The sequence below is a fragment of the Melanaphis sacchari genome, unplaced genomic scaffold (genome assembly GCF_002803265.2).
Source record: "Melanaphis sacchari strain LSU unplaced genomic scaffold, SCAv2.0 Contig0_pilon_pilon, whole genome shotgun sequence".
In the NCBI taxonomy this organism is placed as follows: domain Eukaryota; kingdom Metazoa; phylum Arthropoda; class Insecta; order Hemiptera; family Aphididae; genus Melanaphis; species Melanaphis sacchari.
Window position 1 is genome coordinate 5,411,912 of NW_020270366.1, and position 25,236 is coordinate 5,437,147.

General features: G+C 26.6%; 3 protein-coding genes across 5 annotated transcripts; 2 read left to right on the forward strand and 1 right to left on the reverse strand.

Annotated features, from left to right (window-relative positions):
- Positions 1-1,623: 1,623 nt before the first annotated feature.
- Positions 1,624-11,962, forward strand: LOC112598894 (ninjurin-2-like). Of its 3 annotated transcripts, XM_025345569.1 has the most exons (5): positions 1,927-2,001; positions 5,333-5,561; positions 5,651-5,747; positions 10,325-10,501; positions 10,794-11,771. In XM_025345569.1, exons 3-5 carry the CDS (start codon positions 5,718-5,720, stop codon positions 11,019-11,021), a joined length of 435 nt encoding a protein of 144 aa, XP_025201354.1. In that variant the 5' UTR covers positions 1,927-2,001; positions 5,333-5,561; positions 5,651-5,717; the 3' UTR covers positions 11,022-11,771. The 3 variants fall into 3 exon arrangements, with proteins under 3 accessions (XP_025201346.1, XP_025201362.1, XP_025201354.1); XM_025345561.1 differs by lacking the exons at positions 5,333-5,561; positions 5,651-5,747 and having other exon boundaries at positions 1,624-2,001; XM_025345577.1 differs by lacking the exons at positions 5,333-5,561; positions 5,651-5,747 and having other exon boundaries at positions 1,631-2,001; positions 11,684-11,962.
- Positions 11,963-13,489: 1,527 nt separating this feature from the next.
- On the forward strand, positions 13,490-16,182 carry LOC112598886 (ninjurin-1-like). Its single transcript, XM_025345550.1, has 2 exons — positions 13,490-13,928; positions 15,801-16,182. Exons 1-2 carry the CDS (start codon positions 13,644-13,646, stop codon positions 15,993-15,995), a joined length of 480 nt encoding a protein of 159 aa, XP_025201335.1. The 5' UTR covers positions 13,490-13,643; the 3' UTR covers positions 15,996-16,182.
- A 1,384-nt stretch (positions 16,183-17,566) lies between these two features.
- LOC112597341 lies at positions 17,567-23,315 on the reverse strand. Its single transcript, XM_025343353.1, has 3 exons — positions 23,248-23,315; positions 20,313-21,718; positions 17,567-18,604 (listed from the first exon to the last, which is right to left on the reverse strand). Exons 2-3 carry the CDS (start codon positions 21,672-21,674, stop codon positions 17,621-17,623), a joined length of 2,346 nt encoding a protein of 781 aa, XP_025199138.1. The 5' UTR covers positions 21,675-21,718; positions 23,248-23,315; the 3' UTR covers positions 17,567-17,620.
- Positions 23,316-25,236: the final 1,921 nt, after the last annotated feature.

A 25,236-nucleotide genomic window follows, 5' to 3' on the forward strand; every position in this document is an offset into this window, starting at 1 on the left:
TTCTATCAGTTAAATATAACCTTATAATTTAAAACAAAGAATTGTGATTTTAATTCTGGACAGGTAGATTAAAAAGAAACATGAGTATACAATTAATTTTTTTTTACACAAAACAAATAAAAATGTGATACAAATTTAATAGGTATAGGCATCTAATTTTTAGTTTATTACACTCAAACAAGTTTTACAAATTTGTATTGTAAAATGTTAATGAATTAAGATTAATTATCTACAATATGCTTAAATTTTCAATATCTTAGATTATTATTATTCTTAGTATATAAACATCAAAGGATCAACAACTTGAGATTATTTATTTGAATTTTTATTTATACACAAAAATGCAACTGGTTGATAATTAGTGATGGGTATAATCGAATGATTAGTAAGCGAGAGAATCTCTCGAAAAATTATTCTAAATATGAATAGATTTATAGTACCTAAATAATTATTTGTTGATCTAATATTAATTAAAAATGAAACTGTAATTTAAGAATAATAATAACCAGGATATATTAATAATTCATTATTAATAAGTGCTTTAAATAAAATATTATTATACTTTTTTATGTATTTGAAATGAAATGTTATAAATATATATTATAAATGTGTATAGCTACCAAATCCAGCAAATTTTGACAATGCATTTTAAGTTTCAAATAAAATAATTTTATACAAGCTCGTAATAGTAAGTATATGAATAATTACTATTTAAAAATATAATAAAATCTAGATATTTTGGGGATAGCCAATTTCTTTATAATATGTATACCATTTTTCAGATTTAAAATATAGGTACTAAATCAATTACCAGATAATTATTTAAAACATTTCAAAATTCGATTATATATCTCAATTAGGTATGCCCATCACTAAAATGGTAATTTATTTAAATAAAATGGGAAACTACCTAGTTCTCGTTTGGAAAATAACGGTCTGTTGTAACCTAACTACCAGGATACTTAAATGAAATAAAAAACTTAGTACTATCTAAAAATACTTAACAATTCAAAAAATTACAATTAGAATTAATACGAACTAAGCCTAAAGGAGTAGTGGTGTGTGCATATTTGGTAAATCATGTTGTATGGCCGTATACACATTAGGTGCATAATATTAAATATCTAGTACAGTATACTTGTTCACAATTTATAGGTGACAACGAATACAGTGCAGTGCTGAGTACAATATGCGTTATACGTGTCTACTATCTATTTATATATATATATATATATATATATATATTGGCCATAATCTATTATTGATTATTGTACACAAATCGAATAAATAAACATACCTGCCGACTGCAATGAATAATTATGCTTTATTTTTATATCTACATAACAATAGGTACACATTCTGTACACTGTCGGTATGCGTAATATGGTAAACAAGTGTTTTAAGGTAAACTATTATTTATATTTACACTTCACATCGATGGTATCGATTAAACACTGAGTGCGTATTAAAAATAATGAAAAAAAAATTTACGTAAGTAAGTACCTATCTATAACATTGTTCAAGTACGAGTGTGCGTAACTGTAACACAATATTGCCATTTGCTACACTCTATTCCACGATCGTCGTTCGGTGGCCTACCGTTTGGCAGGACTCGTACACCGATCGTGCAACGGTGTAGGCGCCACACCAGCTACAACTCCAGTGGTCTTCTACCTCATACGATTCGCGAATTGCTTCCTATATGATATTAGTCGTTTGTTTTGCAAACACGTTTATAAAAAAAAAAAAAGAAAAGAAAAGCCAATCGATAAACGCTGATCTTTATACACGTGTAAAAATAGATTAATTACTAATTACTCACGTTCGTGTATCTATTTGCACCGTTCAGTGAAATGAAATAAATTTAAACAACAAATAAATATATTTTTTAATTATTCAAAGTAGATACATCGCACCCCCGACCGACTTGAACATCCGAGAACCATGGTGATAACTTCGGATATGTCGTCTGCAATGGATCCGAAGGATCAACAGCAACTGGTCAGTGTCCTTATTTTATGTTTACACGGTTAATGTGTACGCATATGAACAAAATAGATACCTATGTCGTACGTATTATTATTAAGATTATAAATTTGTGAGAGGAGCAAAAGAACACTCATCATACAAAATTTATTTAAAAATGTCGATATATGAAATGTTCACCATTCCATGAACGTATGAGCGAAATTATTTTTTTTCGTTAATGATTTGTACAGAAATATTAACTGCGTTGATCAAAACTATATGCAATGTAGTTGGTGGTATATGTACTCATGTAAATAATATTTTTAAACCATGTAAATATAAAATAAAAATGGCTTATAAAAAAAATATAAATGTGTTTATATATAGATTTCGTAATTAGATGTCTAAATAATTTAATTTTTGTTTAAGTAAAGTTAAACTATGTACTCAAATCCTGTACTACGTGGTATAATACATAAAACAGTTTATAATTAAATAATTAATTTGGTAGGACACGATTGGGCATTTTGAGAGACATTTCTTGCACATTCGCTTTGTCGAAATTTTGTAATTTATTATTTTCACGTACACGTACTAATACATCATTTATTATGATACTAAACTTACACAAGCCATGAGCCGAGCCTAACAATATATTATAATAAGTTAAAATATATTAAAACATAAATACATTCGACCAATATTCATTTATTTAAATTATAAAAATACTGAATCTCTACTACAAAAAAATAGGTATATTAATTTAATTTTTTATTATCATCAACAATTTTAACCACACGATAGACTAGCGTGATCAAACGACCTGATTTTGGTGGGACAGTCGCGATTTTCATGCAGATATCATGCTATAAATTTGGTGATAAAGTAAAATAGCCTATTTTTACTCAACATCCCGATTTTAAATAATTTTCATTTTATTCAATATTTAATATTCATTTTTATGAATCATTTATTATTATACAAAATTATTATGTTTTGATTATAATATAGTTTTTTTAAATATTTTAAAATTTTATTTTAAAACGAGTAAAACAAAACGTTCATATGTATTTTATAATAAACTAATAACAAATATCTATGTCTGAAAAATCTGAAAAAAACACTTAGATTGTTTATTAGTTGTAAAAATTTCACTCTACCTTTAGTCTAGGTTCAGAGATGTAAATGATTTTGAAAAAAAATTAAAATCTAATAAACACAAATCTGCTGATTATACTGTTTCTACTATAATATTAAATAGGTCTATAACTTACGTTATTTTTAATACAGCGTTCTTTATCTAAAGATTTAGATGTAACTACAGCTAAAGGTTTATACTATCGATGAAAATCAAATAGTTTTTATTTAATGGTTATACATCAATATTAATAAAACAATCTTTTGAATCGTGTAGGTTTTCTTTTATATTCTTTATAAACTAACACATTTATTCAACATGTCTTAAAAATGGTGGGTATATTTTATGTTCAATCGTACCCATAACTAAATGATAAGTTTTGAACATTTTTTTGTTTTTATGTCACTCCTTAATACAATTGTAAATACACGTGTAAATGCAGAATACGTTGAACTCAAAAATCTTATGAGTTAAACATAAGTTAAGTTCGTATATATATTTGCACCATCAGCAACACTTTTGATTTCTTACGAAAAAAAAAATGTTTCATAAATATGTAATAAAAATGAGAATATGTATTTTATAGTTTATTGTTTAAAATAGTTGTAGGTACCTGCAGCTATATACAAAATATACTGTAAATATTATCTAACGTCACGGCCCGTGTACCGCAGTGTCCTTTGTAGGTTTGTAGCGCAAAGAATTTCTGATTTACACAACTTTTTATATATAGGGTGTCTTATACTTCTTTGTACCTTTTTAGACGTCGAAAAATTCTCTAGCTTATTCAAATTGTAATACATTTAATATTTATATAATATATATAGGAAAATCGGCTATTTTCGGATATCTTTGTATACGGTATATCTACTATCTATAGTAGGTACATAGAAAGCAATAATTTCAAGGTGAGGTATGTCAGTATATCAACTAAAAATAGAGGGCTTGAAATAGAATTTTATTATTTTATAATATCAAAATTAATAAAATAAATATTTATTTCAATCAGTGTTTCACTAGTGCAGTCGTTAATACACTTGATGTTGGTCGTTGGCACTGTAGGAGATAGGAGTACAACATTACAAATTTACTATTTACAAATAAATTAATATGTTTTTAATTCTTAACTAAATAAGCTTATTTCTTATAAGAAAATAGTTGTAGGGCTATCGACCTACATAATATGGACTTAAATGTCTAAAAAACCAAACTTAAAATATGCCTATACTTATGAACTATAATCTAAAAAATAACTAAAAAAGAAAACAATTATTCATTAAAAAAAATTGTGTAAAATATAATTAAAAATTCCATCTATTATATTTAATATTTCACAATGTTCATTATATTCTTTTATGCTCGATGACCATTGTGATCTGTGAAGTAGAAACAGTGTTGTAAAAATATTATTGAAATAATAAATATAAGCTTTTATTTAAATGGGCTGAGTAAAAACTGCAGGTTGATGATGTAATTACTACAGTAATGCAGTGTAAATTAGTATAAAAACATAATTTTAAGAACTGTAATTGAAACCAAAATCGTTTAAATAATGTTAGCAAAAAAGAATAATCAATACGAGTGTAATAATAACTTGGTATACGAAAAAATTTTAATCAGTTGTAAAAATGTATTGATATGGACGAACCATAATTTCTAATACCCAGCGAAACACCCTGTATATATAATATATATCTATAGCCCTATAGGCTATATAATAATAATAATATAACACCTATATATACATAATAGTACATTAGTCGGCGACGATTGGACACGCCGACCGTATAACGATGTCAAAGCATAGTAAATCTCGGGAAATCGCATTTTCCGCGAGTACCTATATATAATATATTGTATATATGTATACAATTATCTAACGAACGTTAGGTACATGAATCCAATGAATGTACGTAAATAGGTGGTATACGCAACACGATAAGCTGCAGTTTTTCAATTTTCTCGCTAAAAATTCGGTGGAGTAGTTCACGTTATAAATACTTACGTATAACACAAATATGATATAAATATTCGTTTTCACAAAGTCCTTTATCATAAAATATATTACAACTAGTGGTATATATACCAGGGATTGACAACTCAAAATTACTAGAGGGACACTTTTTAGAAAATTAAAATCTAATAGGTCAAAATAAAAAGTCATTTGATCGCTAATTTACTGAATAATTAAAAATACTACGTATAACAAATATTCGTGTCGTTTAGGTAAATACATTTACTGAGTACGGCGCGCAGAAAATCGAGTCGTCGAGGTGCAATCACGGTTCCTACCTTCGACCTTCCTACCTACAAAATAATAGTGTAATATAATAGATCTGTTGGTTGGCGCACGTTGGATTCGGGACGCAACAGCTAGTCTTCCGTCGAAAAGCGTGCACGAGCGTCGCGTCGTCCCTCTGAACGATATTGCCATTTGCTGTGCACACACATATAGGTATATTAATTATTATTTATAATTAATCTGCAGTTATAATTTAACATTGCATTATATCAATTGAGGCTTATAAAACATGTATATTTAAGGCGGTGAACATCACATCGAGATCGATCATTATACACCGCCACCGCGCCCGTAACTATATAATATAAAATGTCAGTCGGTGACTTGAACTTGACGACGGTAAGCACATCACAAATATATATATTGTTTTATACACGATTAACATTTTAATTGATATAAAAAATCATATTGTTTAAGTCTTTTAGGTAACTGCTATTTCTACTACCTTTTTTATTTTAAGTCGTTAATTTTTTTTAAGCATAAATTCCTACGAACATTGTTTGATCATCGCTATACCTATTATAATAATTATTATTCACCGTGTAAAGTGTTTTTGCCATTTCCCGTGTTATAAGAACAATTAAGACGAAATACTTAATTGAATAAATACCTTTACTAATCAGTCGACATATAGTATATTTAATCAATCTTAAATCGTAATAGAGGTGTATATAAGTCTATAAAATAATTTTAAAAAATAACGACCTGAAATTAATGATACGTCCATATATTTTTATAACCATGAATGATGAAGTAAATTTACCAAAGGACAATGAGTACATTTGTAATTTCTTTTTGAAGTATATCATGAACACGTTTTGTGTATAAAAAGCTTTCGGTGGAAAATTGTTAGTAAATGTTTGTTTGTCGTTCAATATTTTCGCGGTCAATTCAGACGCATTTTTTTTTTTAATTTTAAAAGAAACTCGTAATAAAAATCATAACTATATGTACTTATTTCTAACTAAAATTTCATATACCTTTACTTAAATTTAATTCAAATTGATATTATTGAAGGATTTCTTTGAGTCAACTAAAAAAAATATGGAAGTATATATTGGCAAAGCGTATATTATTTAGTGCTTGTTATAGACACCCATAATTAATACAAAATGGAAATTATATTCAATAGCCATTTAGTTATTTTATTTACGACTCACTTTTAGTTAAATTATTTAACTCAAAAGTAATTTATTACGGATATACGTGATTTAAAAAAAAAAAGTAACAATACAAATACAGAAACGACACGGAACCAAAATTTCACGCAAAAAATTACTTTATTTATAAAATGAATGATTTGATTTAAATTGATCAGTCATGGCCATGAATTGTGCACATAAAACCATTTATCTATTAACAGGGTTTTAGGAAAACTTAAAAATTAAAAATACAAAAATATCTTATTGAAATGAATTATTATAATAACTTTAATAACTATAATTAATAAAATTAAAAAAAAACAAAATAATAAGACGTTATATAGAATATAGATTATATTAATAGCTTAAGTAATAGACCATAGAAATTGTTTTACACGAGGTACGAAAGTTATTGAAACTAAGTATATTATCGATTTATTTGTTACGTTTTAGTCGAAAGAAGTTTCCAATCGTCCATGAATTTAATCGAAAACTGTAGACAGTAGTGTAACAAATAACAATAATTGAATAATCGATTTGAAGGGCAATAGGATACAATTACTATACAGTCATTGTTTACTCTTTAAACAATATAATACATAGGCAGAAATATAGAATAACTTGCTCACTATATAGTCAGTATAATCACTATACGTCTATACTTGTGTTTGTATAAATTTATTTGGTTTCTATGCGACGGCCACCCCTCAGGCCTAGTTATGATGAATATGATCAGCAATAATCTATTATAATCGTAAATCGAGGGACATATCTTTGAATGTAAAATTGCGTACCTACCTATGTATAATATTTAATTTATTGTAAGTCTGTTATATAAGTAAGTTCAAAAAAACGACAAAGAATCTAGAACGAAAAAATAGAAAAATAATTTTATTTTGGTCAATAACCTTAAGAACATAAGTTAGCTGTAAAAAATATGAATACGATACAGTCATAATACCAAATTTGTTTTACTAAACATACGGACATTTATGAAACTTTAAGCTATTATCAATTTTTAATAAGTTATATTTTAATGTTTAATATTTATTTTTACTTGTTCCTATTTTAAATTAGATAAATATTGATATTTCAATCACAGAAGAAAAAAGTGCAATAACCAAATAATTCTATTTTAAAATGCTTTTAGAAAATCATAGGCTAATTACTTACATATAGTTAGTTTTATATACTTTATAATTTTAAAGTAAAGCTTATTAATTATATCATTATATACTATTATTAAAGTTAAAATAAATAGTGGTTTTTATTTTTTTTATTAATCAACTAAGAAATTTTAATTTTATAAATAAAACTTATTCTAATTATTTACATTTTATTGATGCTATTACGGTATAATAATATTCACAAAATATTGATTTATAATATATTGTAGGCTGTGACTTAAGAGTAATTTTTAATTAAGAACCACTTATTTAGTATGTATATATTTTAATTTATTAATTATAAAATATTTAATTAAATTGATACAGTTTAAATTTATTCATATAGCCTAAAATTGACTCAAATGCTAAAAAATCTGTAGATACTTATTATAAATTATGATATACTGGCAAGTTGTTCTCCAGTATTTGTTACTAGAACTCATCAAAATTATAAAGCATAAATACATTATTCATTTTCATACCTAAATGGCTCAAGGCTCACGGCTATACATTATTTAGAATCATTTTTATAAATACAATTTCAGATACTTCAGATTAAGGGCTGAATACTTGAATATATAAGTTAAACAATAATAGGTACCACTTACCTACTTACAGTTCTATAGTCTATACAAATATTGAAAAGTTTAAAATGTAAGAACAAAAACATTGCACAATATAAGTAGGTCCCTATATAGTAGGGGTGGCGAACCTATGGCACGCGTGCCAGAGGTGGCACGTTGATCAAATTTTAAAAAATTATGCTATATTAAATAATGTTAGTTATAATTTATAAGAAATTCAAAGAAACAAATTATGTTTAAAAATTATAATATTCCTTTGTAAAATGTATGATATTACTATATTATTACTGTATTTAATGTATAACTTTATTTTTATCCTTAAAAAATATCATTTCCTTTGGGTACGTGAAAAATTTTCAAATCAAGGATTTGAAAAATTTGACACTTGACCTAAAAAAGGTTCGCCACCTCTGCAGTATATAATAAATAACAACAGTTTATTAATATAACTGCCATAGTCTATAATAATGAATAACTAATAAATAATATAATTACCTACAGTTCAAGTCATGGTTTCGCGATTTTTTGTTATACATACATTTATTACATCCCAACAAAGTATAAACATACCATTAACAACTTGTTTAGGTAAAATCTGTTTGCGTACATTTACCTTTTTTACGACTAGTTTGCGCACAGCGCACATACTTTTTCTTTCCACGATTCATCGTTTGAGACAACTGCACATTTTCCTTTTCACTTAAATATAAGCTTTATTTTACTATCTGTTTCAGACGTGATTAAAAACAATTGATATTTTTTTTCGAACTAATCGTTAAAATTTTAATAATTATAAATACTTGGTAGGTACTTATGATAAATTGTTTTTTATCACTCGTCTATTATTGAGACGAGCGTAATTTTTAGACTAATTAGTAATTTTAAAAGATTAATTTAACGGGGTTCATACACAAATTTTTAAAATAATTCTTACATTATGATTATTATTATTATTACCATAGTTTTCAGCATTTTGGTATTCCCGGCATATTAGTTTATTCGTTTATGTGTATATTGCTTTCGGCACTAGATATAATATTTTAAATTGCTTTTTAGTTATTTTACTACTTCTTTAATAAAATTATTTGGTTTTCATAGGTACTTGTATAGTTAAGTTTAACGTTTTTTTATGTTTATTTTGTTTTATTTATCAAAGTACTAGCGAAAAACTTTTTATTTTTACATCCAGATTTTAAAGTTCTAAGTCCTCTAACCTTAAAATTGTCTGCAAAGCAAAAAAGAGAAAAGGTTGGTAGAGTTAGGGTTCAAACAATTTTATATGTGCGTAAGTGAGTTGCGCTGATTTTTAACCGTATTTATCGGAAAGATCGATAAGAACTACATAATGTTGTTGAATTGAATATGATTAAATATTGCAGGTTTTAAATTTGTAATATTACTTAATATAACTTAATGTTATATACGTACTATGTAGGTTCATAAACACAATACCATTTATTGTAATTTTAAGTAAAGTATAATACGCACGAATTAAGCCATTAAAAAATATACAAATTATACATGTAAAATCTATGTTCTATAGATTATAACCAATAATTATATGATGTATATATAAATATTAAGTACACACATAAATTTCTTTAAACATAGAATTTTTGTAGTAATTAGGTTAAATATAAGTACAATTCAAATTAAATAGGTACCATTGTTTTTAAATGAAATAAATTAGAATCTACAATAAATCATTTATTACGTACATGCATGCAAGATAGACTATACAAACGATTTATACATACTATACAGCACCGACTTTTCTTCTATTAATTATTGCATTTTCATAAACAATTGATAATATTTTTCAATAAGAAGAAATGGATAGAACTATAGGAGATAATAGATATAACATTTTTATCAGCTATCCTTTAGGTAGTTTTCGGGAGCTTTTTTCCCAATTTAATATTACGCCTTAGAACCAAAATAATATACCTATACATTACTAAGTATAGAAAAAGATATCAACATTATAGACCTATACAAATTTCATATTTTTTATTTTTTTTAAGGCTAAGCCATTAGACGTCAACAGGTATGCGACCAAAAAAACCATCGCTCAGGGGATGTTGGACATCGCCTTGTTGACGGCCAACGCTAATCAACTGAAATACATCCTCCAAGTGGGTGAAAAACACGAGTTTTACAAACCTTTGTTGGTACTGATTGCTATGTCTATATTTTTACAAGTGAGTTAGTGCACCTATATAATTTTTTTTAAATTGAAAATATTATTATAAACAGTAATATAGACGCTCATTAGACCTGACTTAACTTATAATAAAAGTATACACGAATTACCTAAATTAAAGGTTGAAATTGTTGACGCGCGAAAACAAAATAACTATCATTTTTAACAGAAAAATCTTAAAATCAAAAATAAATTCTAAATAGTTATAATTATAATCTATATGTTAAACTGCATTATCTTGACTACCATTATAATATTATTGCTGCTGAAATACTACGCGTCCTATATAGGTGTTTATGGGAATGATATTTCTGTCACTAAACCTGCTTCGGGACTGTCGTTTTCATTTGATCGAGTACAAGACGTCATCGCTGTTCATCAACCAAGTGCCGGTCGTATGCACGTTTATGGTGTTCACAATCAACATAATAATAGGAGCTTTTGATTCCGGATTAGCCAGCATCGTACCGACATCAACATTCAACGCGCCGTCCGTCCCGACCATCAATTCCAATTAACAAATTATGCATACAGCAATTATAAAAATAACAATGAACGTACACTAATATAAATTATAATATATACTATATTATATTATTGTACTGTAAATTTATTTGCCGAATACCAGACGATATTAATTAAATGTAATTAAACATAATATGTACGAGCGTCTATCGGGGGAGAAGACAAGATAGGAAACTTGCCCCTCTCCCCTTGAAAAAATATCAACTAATAATATAATAAATATTATTATATTATTACTTAATAACTCAGATATCATAAAATAAATTGTTTAACTACATTAGGATGTGATATAAGTATAAAAATACACAATATATTTAGATAATATACGATTGTTGAACAGTTATCATATTAATCGTGATATTTCGTTAGGTGTATAAAGTTACTTAGGTATATGTAAGGTTATAGATATTTTTGTTTTGCTTCCGTCCTTCTTTAAAATATTACTAAATGCCTATTACCCATGAATATATTCCCAGTTCATCATATCTCAATGACTTAAAAAAAAAAAAATTAAAAATATAAGAAAAGACGACCATCGACGTGAAATACTATACATTACTTATTAGTTATTATATTATTATTAGGGAGCGTATAAAAATTGAAAAATATCCGAACATTATGATATAGTATACTATGTGTTCTGTTCTATATATAGGTGCTCGTTGGTGGGATATTCCTTGTTGTTGGAGGGCTGGACATAAAGAAAGAAAAAGACCAACGAAAGTGTTTGATTTTAAACGACGTTTCCGTTATCATGGTTTTCCTGATAACTACGATCAATATAACCATATCAGGTTTTGGATTTGACGTTAGTTCCCCGCTGAACACAAATTTGAAAAAACAAACCTAATAAGTTAGCTAAACCTCTTACACTTTTTCAACCCCACCCCCTTCCAAAAAAAAAAAAAGTTTTCAAGTAAAATACTTAATAATACTGATATCATTGTACATTTTAAAAATATAGTTTATTTAAACATAAATAAAATATTGGTTTTCTTTTTATCCTTAATATCAATTCTATAATTTATATTAGTACACAGGTAAGTACAAAACTAGTGCCCATACAAAATCAAATCATTGTATACTTAGGTCCTAACTCCTAGGTACATATTTTAAAAATATATAGATATTTTAAATTTTAATTTAAAATGGTGTATCTTGAGTTAGTCCAGAAATTACCCTTATAAGCTTTATATACTGGAGTGTGTTCAAAGAAAAATATTTTTTAATGAATACTTCTATAATTTTTTTTATACACTTCCTTTTATGCTCTAAGCGGAATAATTTATGTATAAGTTTTAAAATCATGTTTTAGTTTTAATTTTGCATCTGTCATTACCTTTGGCTTTTCGAGCCTTCTAAATGTTAAACTGTAATGATAATTTCTGATAGAATTCAAAATCTAATTGGAATTTTGGGTAGTCAAAAGTGAAAACTTTAAAGTACTTTTTACAACAATCAAAAGGAAAAAACAAAAAAAAAAAATTGAAATTCCTAAGTAGTTTTTGACAAAATATAATTATGTTTTTTGTTGTAGTTTAAAAATGAATAGCTATATAGAGATATTTATCCCAAATAATAATATGCAAATTAAATCTATAGGTAATTGTTATATATATATCGTTGGCGATTTGGACGCTTTAATGAATGAGCACAGTGAATTGTTAAAATTATTCAAAACACACATGCACAAATTACAAAGTGACAATTACGGTGTTTATATGGCAAAACAACGTTTTCTGGGTCAGTTAGTATATATTTATATATAATAATAATAATAAAAATGATCAAACTATATATTTTCTTATGAAAAAATAAATGATTATTGTAGATAATTTGGTAAGTAAATGCATAAGATATTTATCAATTAATCATTAAAAAAAAAAAAATAAAAAATAAAGGAATGATATAAATTTTTGACCATCCAATGCAAGTCGCAACTACATAATTAGAGATCAAATTTGCGTGGAGTCAAAATCATATAGCTATTAGACACTATTTTATTGGTAATTGTTTTATTAACTTTCACTATGTATTATATAACCATTAAAATAATAAGTAATGATAATATTATAAGAAAAACCCATTATATTTTAAACAAAGTAGCTGAGTGTTTTAAGCCGTAAGCACCCATCTAACATTAAAGTTAAGGTATCTACATCAACAATAATATATCTTATTCGTAGGATAGGCATATTGCAAACAAATTTGATAAGTTTTTTATGTAATAATAATTACTGTAAATTGTATTAATGAGATTATTGTATAATAAATTATACCAATTTTCGATAAGGAAATGAAAAAAATAGTTTTTATTGTTTGCCGCCACCACTATTGGTCGTATTCGATTCACAGACATAATATAATATTATGTATCTCCTGTGGTATACCACACGTCCTGTTTTTTTTTTTTTTATCTCAAAGCGTAATGTAGCAGCTATAGTAATGGTACATCGGTGACCCATAATAAATTAGCAACAACAACAACAACAACAACAATAATGCAGTGAAGTTATGTCGTTTACAATGTTATAATAACATACGAATAAATGATACTCATCACATTATCGCGAATAGAGTGTAGACACTAGACGCAATAAACCAGATTTCGCATAATGACGGACGTGAATACTGCGACAGACACCAGCACCCTGGAGATAGACGACGGCGGCAACGGCGAAAATAGCAAACGTTCCGCCGCTCGTTTGTTGTCCAGGTCACTGAGCAAGATCAGCAACGCAACGTACGACACAAAGAAGAACATGGCACAGCGCATGATGGACATCGCGCTGCTCACAGCCAACGCTAATCAGCTCCGGTACATATTGGAGTTCCGTGGGAAAAATTCTACAAATTTCGTTCTACTGTTGGTGCTGATCGCGTGCAGTCTCATATTACAAGTAAGATCTGTATTATAAATTATGTATTAACGATGTAATGTAAACGCGAGAAAACCTTGTGCTTTTATACGCGTAAAACTGTATAGGCAACAATTTTAACGGGCTTAAAAAGTTATTTATACATTTTAAATTTGATCAGGTAAAACAATAAGTACGACCACTTCACGGATGGTTCCAAATTAAACGTCTAATTTTACTAAAATTACACAACAGACTCTCAATAATTCGAAGAAAATATATGTATTGGGCCCCTTGATAAAACGAAAATAATATAGTTTGGGACGCAGAGGGGCAAGGGCGCTCACAGAAAAATTCTCAAGCGGAGGAAAACTTTTTAATTATGTTCATGAGATAGGAAGGGGTTTACAATTTAATATTATACTATTATATTTTATATATCAAACTGGAAAATTATGAAATAATAATTATTTAACCAATTAACCATAGAAATTATTTATTGAATTTTCATTTGATTAATAACATACATTTATTAAAATATTAATTTACAAATAAAAATTGTAACACCATATATTTATTACTTGTTCTATGTATTCATTCGTTTTATCATCAATTTTTTCCCTACGCTTATCAATTATCATGCATAATCCATCAAGTCAATCTTCACTCATTGTAAATCTTGGGTAAGCAATTTTTCAACATTTTATAGAGGAGTACTTTTTAATTTGAATACTTTTGGCTAGAACATCTATAATTTGAATTTATTAATTGTATATAAGTTCAAATAAATTTAATTAGGATAACTTACATACTCGTATTAAGTAAAAACATAAAACATACCTAATACCTATACTTACGTAGTTTAGTATCGTAAAATAATAACGGCGACGATCATATTCCTATCTATCGTTTTAAGAAACCAGATTGTTAATGATAGGATTGCGTAAATTTTTGAGCAATCAGAAATTGATAAAAATAAATGTTATGTAATTTTTAAAGCAATTATTAATACTTCGAATAACGAATAAGAACTAGATTATGGACAAAAATGTAACGCAAAATAAAATAACTGATATGTTCAAATACATATATAAATATATAATACATAATATAATGTATTTAATATATAAGTACCTACCTGAAATATAAAAAAATAACAAATAATAAATGTAAAGTTAATTAAAAATTAATAGGTATGAATATAATACAAACTTGAAACTATCTATAATTAAATATTTTATTTTTCCTCACGCTAAATCGATAACCACTATAAATTGAATTTTAGGATCAGTACCTAATCTTAATTTCAAATTACCGAGTCTACTAGATGTAATTTTAAATAACTAAAAAAAAAATTATATTATTTAAAATATCTAAATTTTTAAAAATTTTGATTATAGTTAAAACAACTTCAGAGAACTTCGTTTTATGTTTTAAAGCCTAATTTTAAATAAAATTTTATAAATTCCTAACTATAAAATAATTTTTAGCGACGCTCGTAATTTTGAAAAATTTCGTCTAAATTAACTAAGATGTTTAAAAATAAAATGTGTTTTATTTGAATGTATTTTTGATATTTAATCTTTTATAAGAAAAAATTAAGAAGGCTCTAATAGTTTTGATCAAGCATAACAATTTTCAACTTATAAAAAAAAACTCAAAAATTTCAATTTCTTATAATAGTTGAAAATTAGTCTTAATATTTTTAAATTTAAATGAGTACAGAAAATAATAATTTAAGTAAATGTGGAATATTTCAAAATTACAGGGTTAATATTTTTTGAATTAAAACATAATAATTAAAATTTTTGAATAAAAATGAGTTAATATTATAAGCTCTGCAAAATGTTTTTACTATTATAAAAATTATTTTGTATACTTCAACTGTTTTATTGTTTTTACTGCTCGGCATAGGTGTTTGTTGGAACTGTTCTCATATTCAAAGGTCGCATGACCTGCATCAGTAGCAGCACGTCCATAGACAAGAGTTCGTCTAACGAGGTTACAAAGATGGATAACATCAAATTAAACAACTACGTAGTCCTCGGAGTATTTCTTATAACTGTCATCAACATATTCATCGCAGCGTTTACAGGAGCACCGAATTAACATTATACTTAACAGATTAACACAATATGGTAGCACACTGCATACCACCAACAAAATTTTATCTATACTGCAGCACAGCAGTAGGTAGTATCCGATCCGTAATTTTCATAATTATAAAAATTTGTTGAATAATTATTAGATAAGAGACATCCACATTGTATGGCACAACTTACCAACAAATATGTAATGGATTTCAATAATTTTAATTAAAAAAAAAAAATATATATATATATATATAAATTAATTTCAAATGACATTTTTTATATTATATTTTGATTAAAAATGAATACAGTATGATAAGTATAAAATAAAATACAGAATAATTAAATAAAACCAAGGGTAGAAAACATAGAAAATGATATTAAATACAGAAACTAAATAAATAAAAAATTAGGGATTTTAAATGTTTTTAATAAAAAATAGATTATTTTGGTAGGATAATTCAGCTTGTTCAAGGGTATTCTAGTTTATCTATACAAACATATTGGTTCTGTGATAGGTAGAATGTGAAGTTTTTCATTATTAAAAATTAACTTTTACTACCTAGCTAAAAATAACATCAGAAATTCTAGAAAATATGATTATTTGAATAACAATTCTCAATACATTTATTTATTGATATTTTTAATCAAAGAAAAATTAAATAAAAAAAAAATGTTTTCCAACCCCTGATATAAATTATCTCGTGTAATAATAAGTAAGTAATCTTAAATAGTTAGAGTTAATATTTTTTAATTGATGAATTTATTTTTACCATTATTTTATCATTAAATCTTAATAAATTGAATATACGATAATAAATAAATAATATTATGTAGAAAATATACCATAAATAGAAAATATATCATAAAAAAATTTCTATTAATAAAAAATTATTTAATTTAAACAATTAAAAACATATTAATGTTTTGCGCAATTTAAATTCTGCATAAGTAGTAATGTAGTCTCACAATTTTTTTTACTGTTAACTTAATGCTCTAATAGTATAGTGTAATATTATTAGGGCCCAGAATTATATGCATTTGTACATTTATTTTTACTAGTTTAAAAATTAGCTAGACATACATTTTAAATCTTAATCTAATAAGAGTTAATTAAAATTTTATTTGTATATTTTTGTATATGTTGAAAAAAAAAGTTAATACTATTAATTGACTAAGGATATATTCACACTTAGATTATTTTTACCTATTTATTAACTCATTGATCTTTTGACTAATTTGTCAATATTTGATAGAGCTCACCAGTATTTGGACAATTAACACCCAACAATTTTGTCGATATCGAACTTTCTGTACTTGATATTTTTAGAACACGGATAATTGACACCGAGTAATTAAGATTAGTAAATAGAATTATAGTAAGACTAATAATCTATCAGAAAGTTGAAACAATAAGATTCAACCATTAATTAGATTTAGACATCCATGTATATACATATATTTATTGAAGCTTTGCAGATGATGAACTCCACAGTAATTATATATTTAAGTTTATTCTAAAACCTATTCAAAAATTTAATTTTAAATATATTTTCCTAGTCTAAAATAAGTGATAATATACATAATATTAATGTTAAGTTAATAACTGATTAATAGAATTTTCCATCAATTTAAATTTAAATTTTAAATAAAAGAATGTACAGAGACTATATCATAATCAATGTTTGAATCAGAGTCATCATTTTCATTAACCACAGGAATAATTTGAATAGAATTATCTGCAGAATTATCAACATTATCATCATTCAACGAAATTGGATCATCAGTATCAGATATTGTATGAACATATATTGTTTGGACATTGTCGTCTATGAACGAAGCTTGATAATTATTGAAATCTTCATCTAATTGATCTGCCATTTTACTAAGTCCTAGATAATTACCATCTTCAACAGATATCTCTGGCTTCACTTGTGGTGGTACTCTTGGTGATACTTCTACTGGTGAGTATAAGTATTTCATTACTTTTTTTGGAGTTCCTAGGTCTAATGTTTTTTCAGATTTTGGAGGATTGGGATAACTCTTTGAATCACAAGAGTATTTCTCCTCAGGAAGTTTTTCCTTTTCATCAGGAAGCCCATATTTTGTATAATCTATAGGTACACTATCTAATGGTTTTAAAAGATCAAATTCTATTACTTTAGAAGTGTCCGAAGTTCTTGAATTGTTTATTTTTCTATCTTTAAAGTCTATCGAACCAATTTTGATATTTTCAAAATTTTTTTTACCAGTATCCATCTTTACTTCAATATCTGTATTATCAACATAGAGAGAATCTATCTGTTCAATTTCAGAATCTGTGAATATATTTTCATCTGTAGGAAATTGAGTTTCAACTATAACTTCTTCAATTCCAGACTCAATTTCAGTTTTTTCTTCTTCTGTTATGTCCATTTCTTTTGAGAGAAAATTTTCTTCTATATCATTAGTTGAGTATTCTTCTTCCATATCTTCTGGAATGACATTTTGAGTTTTAATTATATTGACGACTTGCCGATCAATAAGTTTTTTCAAATGTTGACATTTCTTTACAAGCTTGTTACGTCTACCAAAAACATCATTTTCAAAATGTTCAATCAATTCTTTTACACCACCTTTAACACCGATCTGAAACGAATCACAAATATTAAATTAATTATTACATTTAATAATTTATTATATTTTTTTTCATTTTAATTATTAATAGGTAGGTATACTACTATATAGGTATCTACCTTAAGTTAGTCATAAATTAAATTAATTTAAGTTCAAAAGGTTAAATAAGATAAAAAAAAATTGACTCATTATTTAAATTAAAATAGTTTGGTAAAAACTAGAATACCTTTGTTATTTTTAGATAATTCTACCTTTACTACGATCTTCAATCAAGTTTTGAAAAGTTATACAAAACTTTCCAACTAGTTAATTTAATGTAATACAAATTGAAAATAATTAATTACTTATTTACATTATGTAAAATTTCTAAAAAATACAGTAACTTAGATTATAAGCTGCCAAACTGATGTAAATACCAACAAAGATATGAAAAAGCTACTAAGTTAGGTACTAAAAAAATATATTATAAATATTTGTATTAATAAAATAATTATATGCTCAATTTTAATTTAATGAAATTCAAAAATTTTTCTTACTGATGAAAATTTTAATTTGAAATATTTGTTGATTTGTTATTAGTATATGATTATATAAATTAAATTGAATTAAAAACAATTATAATAAAAACTTTTACTTTAACTTGTTGGTGCTTGGATTTACAGGTACCCAGTGTTCAATAAACAAGTACCAAAAAATTTATTAGTTAACAGTAGATAAGAATTCAATGGTAATTTAGTAACATAAATTGGATGGATGTATAGATTTTAAGTTAAATAGATTAATGTCATCAACAGCATAACTCTTACATTGTAGTTTATGTATAGGTATATTACAAATATATTTTTTTTAATACAAGAAACTATAATATGAATAGTGTTGAAAATATTTTTAAGAAACTTAAGTTACCTTTATATATATATATTAAAAGAATTGAATAAAATATAAAGTTATTAATCATATGTTTTCTAAAAAGTGAACAGTTTCATTTTCCACACATTTTTTATTTAAAGATTTCATTGTAATAATATCAATAACACTATTATAATTATAAGCAAGGTTTGAATCTAATAGAAATTTAATTTTATACTTTTAAAATTTATTGTAAAATAAAACGATGTGCAAATTTAGTATTTTATAATATGAAATTTGAATTTTTATAAGTTTTGCTGTTTAAGTGCTATTTTAATGTTCAATTTTTTCTTTTGTATATTGAATAAATTATACAATTTTTTAAAGACTATAAAACATTAAACAAAGCACTAAAACTAAAAAAGATAATAATAGGTGAAAATAAATGTTTAATGCAATCTTTTTTTTTTTTTTTATCTTAGTGTAACTCATTAGTCTTTAAAACATTTTGTTAGATATCAGTAATGTATATTCAGAACACAATTAATTTTTTTTATAAAAACTATTATTCATTATTTCACATATAACATAAATTGAGTGGCCAAAAAACCATCAAACATGACTACATAAGGCCAATTAAGTATTCTATAATTAATTGTTCGTTTGTCCATTCTGCTAGATTATTCATCACAGTATTGGTAAATATTATGTATTCATTTTCAATTATTTGAGTGAATAAAAGTTTAAAATGTATATTCTACTATTTTGTTTCATGCATATATCACTATGTTAGTACCTATTACACTGTTCTTAAGTACTTTAAGTTCCAAACCATAAATATAATATAATATTATAAAAATATAATACTTACCTCTTGAAGACTATTATTAATTGGATCAATATTATCTGGACATGGACTATCTGCTTGAATATCAAAATGTTTTTTCATAATAACAGCCAATTTTTTTACATAGTCAATAGCTACATCTGCTAAAACATATAAGCTCTCTTCATTTGCTATACTAAATCCAGCATGGGCTGTGAATACAACAGCTCGTTTTACCATTATTTTATTCCAATCATCACGATCAATTTGATACTCCCATTCTGAAATGCCATTTGCAAATCTAAAACGTTCATTTGTAGTAAACTTTTTACGTGTCTCTTCAGGTTGAGGAAAAGGAGGCAATTGCTTGTATTCAACTAATCCTGTAGGGTCATCAGGTGTTTTTATAACTTTTAAAGCTAAAAGATCCAATTGATTATAATATTCATTAAGATTAATATTGTACATTATATCAGGGTTAACAATATCTGGATCTTCTACAAAACATTCAGTATTTTCTATTTCTGGTTCTTCATCAGTATTTTTGAAATTAGTGTTTTCTAATAAATAATGTTGAGTATAATCACAATTTTCTATATTTGATATCTTAATATCTTGATTTAGTTCACTATTCTCCTTTTCATCAAAATCATTCAAAAATAATTTATCATAAAAACTAGCTAAAAGATGTATTTGTAATTCTTTATCCTTAGTCAAAATAGCATCATTTAAATCATCATAAAATAAACTAAGTATATGATCCGGAAGAAAAATACGAGATAGATCAGGTAAACTGGTTGAATATGATGGACTAGACATGCTGGTTGAATATGATGGACCAGGCATGCTGGTTGAAGTTGATGGACCAGGTAAACTAGTTGAGCAGGATGGACTAGTTGTGTTGGTTGAACATGATGGGCGATATAAGTCATTCAATGTTGAGTTAGTTACATGTTGTAGTTGTTTAATCATTTTTGCAGATGATAAATATGATTCTTCTTTAGTTTGTTTGATATTGGAAATTGGTTCATTAATTTTAGAACCTGAAGTAGAATTTTTTATTTTTTGAGTATCTAACTCTAGTGTTTTTGAATTAATTTTCTTATCTCCCCTATATACTTTAGAAGATGAGATATCTAAATCTTCATCAATAGAATGATCACTATCTTCATCAATTACCCATTCACTTTCTTTTTTATCACACAATGTATTTTCTACCATTAAACACATATTAGCAGGCATCATTTGATTTTCTTCATCAATATCAACATCATCTTCTTCATCATCAACATTAACATTTTTTTTTACTGTGACTTCTTGAATATCCTTAAAATTTTTATTCTGGTATGAGATTTTTTTGTTAAGTATGTTCGTAGTGCACGGTTCTTTTTCATAATTATGTTCCATGATTCAATAAGTAAAATAAAAATAATTTTACGAACTTATATTTCCTAAAAAAAAAAGTAAAAGTTATTTAAGTATAATGTATTTAATTAATGTTTATTATCAATAAGAAATAATTTTACTAAAAATAAAAATTACAAGCAATAATATCACCATATAAATAATTTAATAAATAGGTAATACAATACTAATCAATATTGATTTAGTTATTTAACCCAAGAATGCTAACCATTAGTCAATTCAATAAATTCTGATAATCTTACACTGATTATTTTTAGAATTTTTATTGTATGATGTTTTAACATTCTCTACCTCTCAGAAATATTGTTAAGTAAGCATATTTAATGATAAAATATGTTTTATTATTATCAGTAGTTAATTTTTACTGACATTACTTATTAATAACTGCAAAAACTTATAGTCGTTTCAAATATTAGTAAATAATAGATACACATACAATTTTAACGAAATAATGTATTTTATATTACATATGTTTGACAAATGATAAAAAATAACAATACCTATAAAATAAGGTTAACACTTTAAAGTCAAATCTTGGAAAAATAAAATATACAATATTTAATACACTATGCTTTTATGAGAATAAGATTGATAAAAATATAATGAAATAGTAAGGACTGAGGAATGAAGACCCTTCATTAAGTCAATAATTTCTAATAAAATAACACCTCAATTATTAGAGAAATCATGGTTTTAGATTAAAAAAAATCAGATGAAGTCCAACAACTTACTTAGAAAAATGTTTTCCATATTTATTTAAAGACATTATTAAAAGTTTTTCAGATTTTAAATGAAAAAATTAGATACTTAATGAATGAATGGTAGTTTCCAGATTTTGAAACCTTCAGATCGTAACATGGTATAGAATAACTTTTTTTGATGAAAAACTTATATTAAAATAAATATATCCTTTTTTTATGTAAATATTTATCAATTAATACAAAGAAACATTAATATTAGTAATAGTTCAGTATAATTTTTAAATATATATAATTTATGATGTTTATTTTCTAATTCATTGTTTAAAGTAAATGAGCTTTTAGACATTTTTATTAATAATAAAAATAAAAAAAATATGACCCCTTAACACATATGTATACAGTGGCGGCGCGAAATTGTGGAGGCTTTGAAGCATATTGTATATTTTAAATATTTTTACCACCACCCTTAATAAGTAGCAGTGGCCAAAGAGCTTTCAAACATGAAGCAATTGCTTCAAATAATCCTATATCCCGCCGCCACTGTATGTATACTAGCAATTACAAAAAAACTAATAATAATTGTATTTATATTTTATAGGTATACCTATAATTTATTCATATTATGACGACAGATAGACTTAAAACCATACAGGTTAGATTAAATAATTTACATGACATAATAAGATGATGATAAAACGAAATAGAGTATAATATATTATACTATGTTTTATTAAGTAATATAATATTTAATGTTACTTTCTTTCAGTTTCTATTAATTGGGATGAATGAAAAGCCTATTAAAGAGTAATAAATAAAAACTTGATGCATAATAAATTTAAATTATACATACTTACACATTCAAGGCTACAAAATTACAACCAAACTACTTAGTACTTATCTTCTTCTTCTTCTTATCTTTCTTATAATATAAAACCAAAACGAGCTTCCTGGGTTTTTTCGCCAGAGTGCTCTGGTTTAGTGTACTGGCTAATCGAAAAATTAAAATTTTTTCTTATCGTCTTTCTTATCTGATATCTCTCGCGCGCCGTTATCGTTATCGTTATCTCCCGCCACCGTTGTTATTATTTGTTTTTGTTATATCGTTTTTCCGCTTTTCCGGCCTTCGGAGACCTCTTTTCGTCGCGTTCTCGACGCCGTAGCCCAGAACGGGTCTTTTTCGTCCCGTCCGCGCGCGTTTTTCGTTCGGATTCGGTCCTCGGCCGCGGCCGCTCGCCGACGGACGTCGCCCGTTTTTCTCTTCGCCCCGAATCGGTTTTTCCTTTTTCGCGTCCGTGCGTTTTCCGATCGCGCGGAACGCGTCTCTCGCGAGCCCCGCGTCCCCGAATTCCGTTTGCGGCCGGAAAACGCGTACTCGCGGTGCGTTCTCCGGTCGGTTATCGTATCGTCGCGCGTGTACTACTGTTTTTTTTTTACGATACGATAAATCGTTTATCCGTATCGAATACGCGTTTTTTTGTTTTCGGTGTCTCCGCCCTCGGACGCTTCCGAGACGTCATCTTCTCGATAGCGTATAAAATACGATTATGTGTATAAAAAAGAAACGTGCGTACTGTCGATGACGTACGTCAGACATGACCAGATCCTTATGTGTATTATACAAAAACATCGCAAAATCGTTGCTCTTCGGTCGTTGTAATGCCTTTGATCGCGTACGTTTGGGGTGATATCGATGTGTATGTGATAATAAACTAGGTACGTCGTTAAGACGTACACGATTAAATAATGTGATGAATACGTCAGAAACACTCTAAACGACAATTAATATGCGATTTATGGTTTCGTGACACGCGAATCGTAAAAATCGTATCGCTTAAACGACGTCTACTATAGTATTCGTCGCATCTCTAAAACGGTTTAAGTGCTCGAAATTCGGTTGCGGTTTTCAACTCAAACAGTAGTCGATAGGTGTTAGGATAGGTTCCCCGACGTTAGGTAGGCAGGTTCGAATCCCGTTCCAACGAAAGTTGGGTGGCTCCATAAGAAACTGCTCATATCGGATATTTTGCATTTTTTTTCTCATTTAATTCGATCGTTATTAATTGCTGTTTTCGTTTTGATATCCTGTCTTACACTACTACTCATAAAATATTTTTCAAATTTTTTTTTTCTCACACATTTAATTTTATATTGCTCGATTGATGATGTCAAAATACTATATTGTAATTATATTACAATATACTTTACACGAACATTAAATTACACAATAGTATTCAATTAAACCAATTATAGTTATTGGCTATTGCTAACAGTCTGCACAATTCAAATGTACATATGTGATATGCAATTTATATTATAGCCTGAGAACAATCTATTGATGACAATACAGTTGTTTCACTCAGTTTTGACCGTGAATTCACTATTTTATATGTTTAGCCTTTCAGTTGTTTACATTTGAAAGATACAGGTGAAAAATAGTAGTACATTAAATATTTTGTCATCACAGAAAGTGCATAATATTTCTTTTTGATATCTAACCATCTATAAAATATCAAAAAAAATATTAACTATGTATAGTTTTTTGATTTTCAACTCATCAACTCGCTAACGTTTGACATGCATTTTCCAAAATACGTTTAACATCTCTCCTTTACGCCCATATCGTCCGCGATCCGACGCAGTCGGATCGCCTACCTGGGAGGTTCAAACGCGTTTAACTGGATTTTCAATGGTGATCGCTTGAAAAATCGAGCGCTCGATTCGACTTAAACTTTTTTGCGTACTAAACGGCACAACGCCTCCGACGTCAGGAGGTATGATTCCCTGTCAGGAATCGATATTCACTGGACGATGACTGATAACTAGACACTTAATTACCTTTTCGG

What these genes read in the sequence shown, in the direction of transcription:
- LOC112598894 (XM_025345561.1), top strand. Translation starts at nt 1,945, where the DNA reads ATGGTGATAACTTCGGATATGTCGTCTGCAATGGATCCGAAGGATCAA. An exon ending in CGAAGGATCAACAGCAACTG is followed by an intron (nt 2,002 to 10,324) that starts GTCAGTGTCCTT and finishes ATTTTTTTTAAG; the next exon opens with GCTAAGCCATTAGACGTCAA. An exon ending in CTATGTCTATATTTTTACAA is followed by an intron (nt 10,502 to 10,793) that starts GTGAGTTAGTGC and finishes CGTCCTATATAG; the next exon opens with GTGTTTATGGGAATGATATT.
- LOC112598886 (XM_025345550.1), top strand. Translation starts at nt 13,644, where the DNA reads ATGACGGACGTGAATACTGCGACAGACACCAGCACCCTGGAGATAGAC. An exon ending in CGTGCAGTCTCATATTACAA is followed by an intron (nt 13,929 to 15,800) that starts GTAAGATCTGTA and finishes TGCTCGGCATAG; the next exon opens with GTGTTTGTTGGAACTGTTCT.
- LOC112597341 (XM_025343353.1), bottom strand. Translation starts at nt 21,674, where the DNA reads ATGGAACATAATTATGAAAAAGAACCGTGCACTACGAACATACTTAAC. An exon ending in TTAATAATAGTCTTCAAGAG is followed by an intron (nt 18,605 to 20,312) that starts GTAAGTATTATA and finishes GATTCGTTTCAG; the next exon opens with ATCGGTGTTAAAGGTGGTGT.